This window comes from Anoplopoma fimbria, chromosome 8 (assembly GCF_027596085.1).
Source record: "Anoplopoma fimbria isolate UVic2021 breed Golden Eagle Sablefish chromosome 8, Afim_UVic_2022, whole genome shotgun sequence".
In the NCBI taxonomy this organism is placed as follows: Eukaryota; Metazoa; Chordata; class Actinopteri; order Perciformes; family Anoplopomatidae; genus Anoplopoma; species Anoplopoma fimbria.
The window spans coordinates 8,536,823-8,548,658 of NC_072456.1; the positions used below are offsets into that span (position 1 = coordinate 8,536,823).

Sequence of the window (11,836 nt, forward strand, 5' to 3'; positions counted from 1 at the left end):
TGAGGTTGGTGCTATGGCATAATCTCTCTCACGACTGTGTACAGAGTAGCACATAAAGCTGTTGTTTCTTTGCCCGTGGCTCCAGCATCAAATAATGCTTTGCACTGTGCAGTTTATCTGAGATGAACATCTTGATATTCTCTTCCTCCGCTGTCTCTACCTTTCAGCCTCCTCCTCCCTTAAGACTCTCCTGCTTAGTGATTAGCGGCTTAAAATATACCATTGTGTGAACTTTACCCATTTTACAGCTCCCCTAACAGAATCGCTCAAACGTGTAGGTGATTAAAAGAAATTCTGACAGACGTGCAGGAGACCCGGCTTTCCATTAGTTTATTTAGATTGCCTTAATCTGATATAAGCTATTTGAAGTACTCACACAATTTTTAAATGCTGTTTTTGCTGGTGGCCCTGAGCGCTTTGGCATGTATATATTTATTGCCTCCCTCCTTCCACCCAAACACACACACACACACACACACACACACACACACACACACACACACACACAAAACACACAGACACACATTTGCAGAGGCAGTTCCATCTGAAGTAACACTGGCAGCCTTTCAAAATCATATCCATTCTTTTTAAATAAAATTTAAACTTGTGTGCTTTGCAGCCGAATATTTAGTGTTCCCAGGGGACATTGCACGGTTCGATGTATAATTCATTTCTCATCACTAAGCCTGATTGTCTTCACATTGCTTCTACCTGACCTATCTCCATGTTTCACTTTTCTATTTGGAAGTTAATGCATTTCTCCAAGGTCCACTGAATACAGTATTACCTATTATTAACGATCGGTGGCTATGTTTGCAGAAAACACACATTATTTGCCTGGTACGTTCAGAATTACGTTTTAAGATTGTTTAGTAACAATGCAACCACTGTTAGTCATAAAAGTGGAAACAAAAAAGAGGTGAGCAGAGTCTGAGCCATCTTAATAGTAGGAAGTGATGTGAAGGATGAATTCTTAAGATCACACCTTCCCCTAAAAAATGGCATGTAAAGGTTTTGTCTTAAATGTCTCATATTGTAAAAAGTGAGTCTTTTTTATCGTGCTAAATAAATATTGTGAAGGTATCGAAACGCTCAATCCATGGGGAAATACACCCAGCCTGTATTCAGAAACTGAGCCTTAAAACGACTATCAGGGACATTGAATTATGTCCCTGCCTAATATTCGCTGCCCACGGCTTGTATAGAAAGTAATAATACTAAAGTTACTTGATTGCATAAAAGAGTCCCAGATGAATCACACGCACAACTGCAAACAAAATGAGTTCAGTACATTTAATTGTTAATTAGTTCATTGCACATTTGCTCAAGTGCAGTCATACTCAATGTAAAGCTTTAAAAAATACAATCTCAGTCATCTCTGACGTGAAATGAGTGCTTTCATGTAGATTTTTTAAAAACAAAATACAGTATATGACAGATAAACCTTTTCTTTCGTGTTATATTCTTTGATAAATCTGTAAAGTAAACACTGAGAAACAGGGCAGCATAACTGGTCAACGTCAAAGATACTTTCATTCATATTTAGGTAGTGTAACTGTCGACAAAATACATGTGCATTTCCCTTTGTCTGTGTAAACACGATTGTGTCTTAATTTTTTTTCTGTGACTCACTGTACTACCCTTTCGAGGAGAGCCCCCACATTAACTGTAGCATGAATTCTGTTGGCACCTGAATTATCATAAACACTACTCTTGAGCAGCAGCACTTTTTTGTGCAAGCTCTACATTGCAGCCATGTGCTCCAATCTTCCTTTTAGAAACAGCTCAACAGGTTTACAATACTTAACTTTTTTTTTCTCAAATTAAAAAAATAGTTTAGATCATCGACTGTACACAATACCAAAAACAATGTGCTTTTCCCCATATAGTGTATAGTGCTGAGTTCAATATGCCCTCCTTTGGCTGTAGTTACAGTGCACCCATCTCCCTTTTTTTGAAGCGGGTGGTAGTCACAGGTTGCATCAAGGAGGCCTCTCTCCATGAAACTTTCGGTGTCTGTACCTGCCGTTTTTTTCCTTGGCCACGTTGATGCAGGCGTTGTGCTTGTTGCTCTGCAAGTGGTTCCAATACTTGATGAGTTCATTGGGGTGGAACTGATGGGAGGTGATCAGGTGGCTGTACTTACAACTGGAGTAAGACACCCGCCAATGGTTGAAGAGGAACTCGTTGGGAGGGGGCGCCGGGTCGATGCGCAGCTTCGCCAGGCAGATCCCCACGTAAACGTCCTCCAGGTGCAGCCTGCGTATACTGAGAGAGGCCTGGTAGATCAGCTCGGCCATGTCCCCTGAGAACACGTACCCCGTGCCGGAGCAGAATATCGGGTAGCGCTCGCTTGGGTACAGCTCCGGCGGCATGTACCACTTGCTGTCCTTGTTCCGGTTTGGGGCATAGCCCCTCATCAGGTAGCCGGTGAAGTACCTCTGCTTGGGAGGCAGCTCGGGCTTCAGCAGCTTTTGGATGAGATACTCTGTATTGACAAACATGTCGCTGTCTGTCTTCATCACATAGGAGGCGTGTGGACAATAGGTGGCCACCCAGTTCATGCCCATCAGGGTTTTAATGGTCAGGTTGTAGTAAGTGTCCTGATAGTCCTGTTGGATGATATCGTGGTGGATGCGGCTCTCTTCCTCTATGCTGCTCTGGAGGTAGGTGTTTGAGCTCTTTCCTGTGCCGAGCAGGAAAAGGCGGACGAACCCCAGGCCCATTGCTATGCTCTCATTCCCCCACGTCTGGCGGATGGCGTTGCGGGCTTCGGCCTGGCCAGGTTCTGCAGCAATGAGGATGATGAGGAAGGGCATGCTTTCCCTGCACTTGAAAGGCTCGTTCAGGATGTAGCGGTAGGGCTGAGCGCTGAGCCTACCTCCTACACCCATCTCCTTCTGTAAACTGTTGTTTGTGCTCATAGAGTCCCCAAGCCCCATTACGGCCATCCTGGCTCCTCCTCCTCCTGCTGTCTCCCCCGCTGCCCCATCCGCCTGCTGAGAGCTGAGGTTGAGCAGTGGCTTTGGCGCTACATACCCCGTCTCCCTCCACAGGCTCCTCAGGGAGCTGCTCTGGTTGGCTTCTCCCTTGGGGCTGCGGAAGCCCCTGACGGTGTAGGCCAGCGGGTTTTCCCGGGGTCCACTGCGTCCTGGCAGCCAGTCCTGGTGGCTGAAAAATAAGAAGAGGGTGAAGAGCAGAGCCAGAGAGAGGAGGCCGGCCACATGGGTCCGGAAGAGCGAACGCTTGACGGTCCAGGTCATCTTGATGGGACAGCAATGCCGCCGTCTCCACTGCATGGTGCAGATCGGGGTCGCAGGAAGCTGCTGCTGCTGCTGCTCGAGAATGGGCGGCGGCGGCGGCGGCGGCAGTCACACACAGTCACCTCAAACATGTGGTTGCCAACAGTCAGAGGGTTATCTGAGCTGGCAGATGGGTTGGAGTGAGCCCCCTGGTGGAGTCAGGGGAACGTTTGAGCCCCCCAGTGCAGCTTGCAACAGGGTTAACAGGGGTCCTGATGGAGCTACGAAGGCGATGATTCTCTGGCCATGGAGGCTTCTCCCTGGCTCTTCCTTGGCACTGTAGACAACCACAAGGTCATGCTCTATGTCTTGTCTCCTTCAGGATATGATAAGGTTCATCTCCTCTGTGTTTGTTCCCTCTAATCTGAAACGAGAAAAAAGAAAAAACAGTGTTGGCAGTGGTCCGAAAAGTACCTCCGATTCACTGGCACTGAGCCACGTGTCAATTGTCTGAGTTGCAGATGTGTTTTTCATTCTTGTGGGGAGAACCGAGCATATTTCTTAATCATTTTTATTTATAGTTTGTTTTGACACACACTGAGTAAATCTGAATTCATTTCTTCCAGATGCAAAAGGCCCCAATTAGAGCTTTCTGCGGATGCAGAGCCCACTATGGTGAATGGCACTTTTGTAAGCTGACTTTACATTTTGAAAGGGAGAAGCTGAATCAATACGACAGCTTTGTAGCATCTTTGATTGGATAGGGATGTAAAAAAACAGCAGGCTCTGGGGATGTGGCTTTCTGAGGAAAGAAATGGGGGATTCAGAGAACAGTGTTGCCAGCAGGTCAGTGGCAAAAGGGAAGATTGCTGTTGTAAATATAATTGTGTACAGTTCATCGTTACGGCCGACAAAAGGCGCATCCAGAAGTGGGCCTAGTTGTGGAAATACAGCATCATACATTATCAGAGTGAATCAATCTCACAGTAAACACAACTGACTTAATGATCACATTGTCCTATCACTTCACACAATGAAAGAAAATAAGAGCATTTCCTAGATCATCACGGATACATCTCGCAGTTCTGACTGTAAAAAGGAATAATAAAAGACTTGGTGCTGGGCATGGTGGAGATGGTGGTTGCCTCTTGCATGTCATTATTCAGCTTAATGCCTCGGGCAGAAGTATGAATTGCAGGTTCGCGCAACGTGATGCCGGCTAACGCTACACTGAGCCGCTTGGGCAAGCGAGTGTCATCAGCCCCCAACCGCGTGTCGACAGCTAGGGAGGAGATGCATCTGTCAAAATGAGTTTTCAGGGTCCAGCAGGCAGTGGAGCCGAAGCCTGAGCCACCCTCCGGCGATAACAGCCTTCACCCACCATTCACCTTCCACCTTCAGCTTATCAATGTGCTGCCTACTGTTTAGTTGAGACCACCCAGGCTGCTCGATCTTCCACCACAGGCATAAATGCAGGCCATGCAAGGAAACATGCATGCACACAAGCATGCATCAAAGCAGACAAAATGTGACACGAATGATTGCATCTGCTGCCCGCAGGGAGTTGTGCACCAAGGGAAGCACAAAGGCGATCACCTATGCGCACACTGATTCTCTAACTCACCAAGGCAAACAATCAGTTTGCACAAGCATAAAATTGACTGTGCATCACACATAATCATATGCACACCAAATACTGCAGTGCCAACACAATCTATTTTTTTTTTTTTGTGCGTTCACAGACCCACCAACACGAAATCGAATGCAGATCAGACGTAATGGTGCAAGCAACAAACACACTGCACACAATGTCACTTTGTGTCTAGAGAGCCACACAGAAGATACATTTCCCCATCACACATAATTATATCCACACTAGAAACATATATCATCATTGCTGAGTTCAATGATGACACACACACACACACACACACACACACACACACACACACACACACACACACACACACACACACACACACACACACACACACACACACACCAACAGCAAAAAACGAATATGCCAGCAGAAACTTGCAGGTTGAACTCGTGAATATTAATGTAGCAGCAGTGCAAGTCTTGAATCCATCCTTCCTTCCTGTGTCTGTTAATTTACTGACTGCCTGCATTGCCATTTTGTTTATTTGTGGGCTTGCTTTTTAATCATTTGCGGCCACTGAACAAAAGAGCATTATTTTGTGCAAATGCTAGATTTCGGCTTAGTGTGAGACAGATTTTTTCAAAACTTCCAATTTTCATTTCCTGCTATGTTTGCTCATTCATCATGACAACTGGCAAGGAACACGATAACCTTTTCGGGCGAGTGTGCTTACCCAGCGCAAGCAATTACAGGAGAATGAGAGGGGCCAGGGTCGGCTTTGTTTTAAAGGTTAACATACTTTACATCGGAGCATATCCAACGCTTGAGAGATTTCTCCTGTCAACTAAATGAACATCTAGTTGTGGGAGCTCTGATGAAGTGTGCACACACAGAGGGGCTCATAAACACATTAATGCACAAGTACACAGGGGTACACACACCCACACCCTCACATGCAGACCACCGTGAATGGTTAAATGTAAGACTTTGTTTTTCTTTTTGTTTTCAACGTAAATGCCAGTTATAGTGGGACAACAAACATCCAGACATTTACTTTTTAGTAAGTCCATTTAATCTGCCAATGCCTATACTCATTAATTAATTTCCCTGCCTCCCATCAATGTCACTTTTATGCAAGCCAATTAGTTACACTAGCACTAATTAAAGCCCCAGCAATTCTGCAGCGGTCAATAATCAGAACGAAGGCTCGGGTAGTGACACAGTGGTGACATACTAGGCATACATTATAGTGTTGTCTAAGTCACCACATTAGCTTCAAACCTGGAGGAAAAACAAATACAGTAAACGGAGCAAATACTTTCTACAGCGAGGTGTGAACGCCATTCTGCTTGTTTTTCTTTGTTTCCAACCCTGGCCCGCTTTTTGCCTCCACATTGTGTGTAATGCATGCAAAACAAGCTTTGCTGATGTTGATGGGGATATGACCTTCATTCAGTGAAGCAGTGCACTTTGTGATAGTGACACAATTTTCCCCAAGACACTTACAGCTACGATTTGTGAGCCGTTTAGAGCGGCAGTTCACTGAAGATAGAGGTTGAATTCTGCTTTATCGAAAGAAGCCTGACTGATTTTGTGGCTGACTGAGGTTCACTGCCTTGAAGCAACAATCCTCATTCAACCACTGCATTTATGATTTATTTTAATGTTGAAGTAGGGTACATTGCCTTTATCATGGTAAAGAAAAAGAGTTGACGATGGCCATATAACAGAATACTGATTTAACAAAGTAAACATGTTTGTTGGGGCTGAATGAGGACCATCGCTTCTAGGGTCGCAACCGATGATCATTTTCTTTATCAATTAACCTGCTGATTATTTTCCCAATTCATTGATTGTTTTGTTTATAAAATGTCAGAATATAAAGAAAAATGGCTATTATAATTTTAGCTTTAGTTACAAATTCATATCAGAAAGATATTTACCTCCTGATTTCACAAAATGATGACTTTTTATTTCTATTTTCCCTCTCTACTCACCGCGGTTCTTAAATATATCTGGGTGAAATTTGTCCATTTGATGCTTTATCGTAGTCTGGTGAGTTGTTATGCCCAATAAATATGGCCAGCACTGAGCAAACAGGGCACCCAGTTATGTTTCTGTTTAATTCCAGACTCTGTCCTGGTTCTCTGTTGTTAGCATTCCAGTTGGGAGCCAAAAAAACAAACCTAAATCCCAAGCAATGTCTTTGTCTATGGAAAAAACTTAATCTTCAATCACTCACTCTCTTTTTGAGAGCTCTCTTCCCATTGCTTTCTTACTGTAGGCCATTGCATATGTTGCCAAGAAACATCTGAACTGCTTTCACTGCTATTGTGACTTGCACAGCAATGAATTTAAAGACTTTCACATCTGCTTTTGTTCTCACAAGGTCATCCTGGGCTACATCTCCAAAAAGAGTCTTCCAGGGTGTTCAGTCCCCGGTTTCAGAGCAGTCACTTGAAAGTAAAGAGACTGCTATTGAGTTCAAACCTTTACCCTCATTGTTGCTGTGGTATCATTGAAATGCTTCCTTGGCCTGGTCACTTCCTCCCAACTTTCCTCAGCTGCCTTCTTCCTCAAAAGTAATTTCCTGACTGTTGTTTACCATTGATTAGCTAACTATTCCAACTGTTTATCCATAACGTTTAGCTTACTATTTCAATTGTGTATCCACTACTTTTAGCTAACCATGACAACTGTTTATCCACTACTTTTAGCATTCTATGACAACTGTTTATCCACTACTTTTAGCATTCTATTCTGCCGGTTTTTATAACTATTTTAAATGTGTACCCACTACTTTTATCTAGCTATTACAACTGTTTATCCATAACTTTTAGCTATTTCAACTGTATCCATTACATTCAGCTAACTATTCTCTACTATGAATCCATTACTTTTAGCTTAGATAGAATAGAAACAAAGAGGAAGGAAGATTAACATTTTTGTTGACTCGGCATGGATAACATAAAAGTTGATCTACAGGGAAACAAATATTTAGAAACCAATACAGAATGTCATTATTTTCCATTATATCTTTAGATTTTGAATTGTCACCTGCCTCCGGAATCTTGTGTTTTCCTTTACATATGACATTTCCATCATACATTTGTGCATTAAGGTGCACAAGAACCAAGGAAATGTGTTTGATGCTCGAAATTTCCTAATGTATCTATTTATTTCACTGCTAACTTCTCTGCTTGCTTTCTAACTAGTTTTAAGTTATCTCATTCTGTCTCAGTGTTAAATCTTACTCAAATTACTTTCTTGTTTCAGAACAACTCCACACTTTTTCCACGTAGCCCCTGGACACTACTGAAGCACAGTACAGAAGTGGGAAAATATTTGTATGAGAGATATAAGTTTTCAAGTATTGAGCATTTGCCAATGTTACTTATTTTTTGTATCTATTCTGAATGATAACATTTTTATTGCAATGCATTTGTCCAGCTTTTGAATTAAACTACCGGGCAACATTTGACACTGTCCATTGAAATCAATTTGGTTTTCCTTTGACTGTGTATATATATAAAGTTGAAATCAATTTGGTTTTCCTTTGACTGTGTATATATATAAAGTTGAAATGCTTGAGTTCATTCCTTGTGGTATGTTTATCATGCAGATGTTTTAGTTTCATCTGCTGAGGTTTCAAAAGATCTTACTCTGAGATTTAGCTCAGAGCCAAAATACATGGAAGTTAATCGAAGTTGTGGCGCTGTAAGCATTAACATGACTTTTTAAATAATTCTGCAGCAACATCTCTTTTCAAAAAAACTGTGTTACTGTTTATTTGGATTATCAGTCTTATATGTAAGCCCACAGTTTTCAAGACAACAGACATTTTATCCAAGAAATGCTCCAAATAAGTCTGTAAAAAGAAATAAAAACTTGTATTGGGCTAGGCCTGAGTGAGAATGTTGTTAGGTGGAGCCTGACTAAACAAGGATAGGACCGTTGGGAGAGGGAGGGTTGCGTTCTCGCTAAGTGTTGCAGAGCAGATGAGTGACATTGGATGGCCAGCTGTGTTTTTTTTTGTTTTTTTTACCCTTCATCACACACAGGCTGGTCAGATCTGGGCCAGGCCACTGGAGTCCCCCATCAAAAATCATGATCATCTAATCCTTAAAGGGTCAATTCACTCAAATGACAAATAAACACAATATTTTCTCTCTCGTTCTTTCTCTGGTGATAGCAAGCCGTATTTGCCCGTTTTGACCATCTCTGCCTCCACCTCAATACAATAGAGGGATGTATTTTGTTTTGATAGAAACAAGTTCCAAATAAAACTGTGCCGTACGAGATCGATTTTTCATTTGGCTGTTTAATTTTTTTAGCTAAAATGACGAGTCAATTAAATAATCGGCAACTATTTTAATAAAGGTTGAGACCATTTTTAAACTAAAATGTCAAATAATCCCCAGTTTCAGTTTCTAGATTGAGAGAGTGTTATGCTTTTCTTTGCTATGTGACAGTAAACTGAATACCTTTTTTTTTGTTTACTGTAGGTTGGACAAGAAAAAAGAAAAGCTATTGAAGATGTCACCTTGGGTTTTGGGAAAACTTATTTTGACCAAACTATAACTATATGCATAAATGATTTGGCAGAATAATCAACAATGAAAAATAATAATACTATTTTAACCACTTAATGTAATGTTACATGCAACCACAAATATAATCCCATTCACCGAGGCAGAAACCTGAGACAGACTTCTCAAAATATTACCAGATAAAACCCAAAAGTGAAATCTTTTGTTATACTTCGTGTGAACTGACCCTTTAACACACAACCCTCAAAGCCACACAATGTACAGGGTAACATTTAGATCCATGTGTCCTTTCGAAAAGGCTACAACAAATAATCCAGCAGCCTCTTAAAAGTGGACTCAAAAATAAAAGAGCCCTCTGGGAAATAAAGCTTTGGCAGCTCTGAGCTACTATAGCTGTAGTAAATATTATATGACAGTGGTTTTCTTCCACTCAGCCCGAGTGATATCAAATCCTCCTCAATGTGCTGCTGCCAACTTTTACCATTTAATCTAATTCTAAAAGTATTTCTCTTTTACTTTGCTAATAAAGCCTAGCCGTATTCTTCCCACTTCGACTCTTTTCGAGGTTGTCGATTCAGACGCCACAGCAATAAATTATGAGGTGGTTTGAAAATTAGACCCTATTAAAGTTTCATAGTCTAGTGGGCAGAGTGAATACCCAGATGGTGAGCTTAGCTGCTTTTTTTTTTATATCCATCTCAGCAGTTAGCATGCACAGGCTTTCAGTGCCAAATAGCTCAGGCAGCTGGATGTGATGAAGTGGATAAAAAGCCCTGTTAATTGAACTGGATCAATGGGAACTCCCTAGCCTGGCCTCTTGGCAGGTCCAACGAGGAGTTTCCTTAACTTGAATCTATGTAAAGGAATAGGCTACAGTATGGACAACTGACCCCTTATTTTTTATGTCAGTGGTTGTACCTTCAGGGATCTCTGATCTGATCTGGGCAAGGATGAACGAAAGCGATCCTCAACATTTACCCAAGGTATAATAAAATCAAAGTATTTTTAATTTCCCAGTGTGCCTTGTACACCTGCCCCAGGTGCCCCTGACTGTCACTGCCACATTTATGGGAAGCCAATGGGGCTCCAAAAAGTGCCTGATGGGGAGGAGAGGCAGGTTGTTGGGACACATAGGAAGGGCACAGATGGATGAATGTATTGATGGATGGATGGATGGATGGATGGATGGATGGATGGATGGATGGATGGATGGATACCGAGGCGGCTGGGGAGGAAGGGTGGCTGTCTGTAGCCTAATGGAGGGGAGAGAAGGGCGGGGGAAGGCTAAATGAATAATGAGGATGTGGAGGACTGATGAGATGTGCAGTGCTGCGTACCTCCACCTCCTCATGCTGCTGCTGCTGCTGCTGATGCTGCGGCTGCTGACGGGGCTGCGGTCGGCCGTCGGAGTGTGCAAACCCCGGTCCATTTACCCGCCATCACCTGCGTTGGTGCCTCTCCTCTTCCAGCTCCCACTCCTCTAATCACGCTGACACCCTTGGATGTGTTACGTCCCTCCTCGTCCTCATCCCCACAGGCTCAACAAACCTGCAGGGTTTTTTTTTTTTTTTTTTTTTGGTTCTCCTCCTGCTTGCGACTCCTCCTTTCCTCTCTCTCTCTCTCTCTCTCTCTCTCTCTCTCCTGCTCCCTGTGTTCCGTTAATACACCACAGACTCCCTCACTACTTAATAAACATTTTGTTTGTTCCCCATCGCTGTTTCACTGTTGTTGTTTTTTTTTTTTTTTTGGGGGGGGGATCTCAGCATTGTTTTATCTACCTCACCGGAGACGCGATTTAAATGTAAACATGTAAGAGAGAGCACCACAGCATCCACACACCTTTATCAAGAGCTCGATCCGCTCTGAGGAGAGGGGAGAGCGGCGGAGCAGCAGCAGGAGTGCGGGTAGTCCTTCCCGGTGCTCGGGAGGGAGGATTTAGCCTGCAGGGGGGCGATGATGAAAAATCAGAATCAAAATTAATATCCTCTCCCAAAAATCACTGCTAAAAACACTCCCCGAGTCCCGAAGGAAGAACAAAAAAAAAAAAAAAAAAAAAAATACATTCGTCTACTTTCACCTCCCCGCTTCTTCGTTTTGACAGTCAGCACCTTTTTGTGGGTTTTTTTTCCCCCCTCCCAGGATCTTTCCTCCGCTCCGTCTTTGACCGACCCCTTTCGGATTTCCCAGCCGGGCAACGCAGCTGCTGGCCCGGGGAGGCAGGCTGTCAGACACCGCTCCACTGACGGAACTCTACCACGTCACTGCATTATTAGCGGAGCATCTCACGTGACCTTCATGCTGCGTTTAAGGGGAGTGGGTGAAAAATACCTCCTCAACACACACACACACACACACACACACACACACACACACACACACACACACACGCACACACACACACACACACACACACACACACGCACACACACACACATGCACGAGCG

General features: G+C 43.2%; 1 protein-coding gene across 2 annotated transcripts; it reads right to left on the bottom strand.

The window, feature by feature from the left end:
• Window positions 1–1,279: 1,279 nt before the first annotated feature.
• b3galt2 (UDP-Gal:betaGlcNAc beta 1,3-galactosyltransferase, polypeptide 2) lies at window positions 1,280–11,322 on the bottom strand. Of its 2 annotated transcripts, none has more exons than XM_054603058.1 (2): window positions 11,232–11,322; window positions 1,280–3,666 (listed from the first exon to the last, which is right to left on the bottom strand). In XM_054603058.1, the coding sequence occupies exon 2, from the start codon at window positions 3,297–3,299 to the stop codon at window positions 1,983–1,985; it is 1,317 nt and encodes a 438-aa protein (XP_054459033.1). In that variant the 5' UTR covers window positions 3,300–3,666; window positions 11,232–11,322; the 3' UTR covers window positions 1,280–1,982. The 2 variants fall into 2 exon arrangements, with proteins under 2 accessions (XP_054459033.1, XP_054459032.1); XM_054603057.1 differs by having other exon boundaries at window positions 10,730–11,271.
• Between the last annotated feature and the right edge of the window lie 514 nt (window positions 11,323–11,836).

What these genes read in the sequence shown, in the direction of transcription:
- b3galt2 (XM_054603058.1), bottom strand. Translation starts at nt 3,299, where the DNA reads ATGCAGTGGAGACGGCGGCATTGCTGTCCCATCAAGATGACCTGGACC.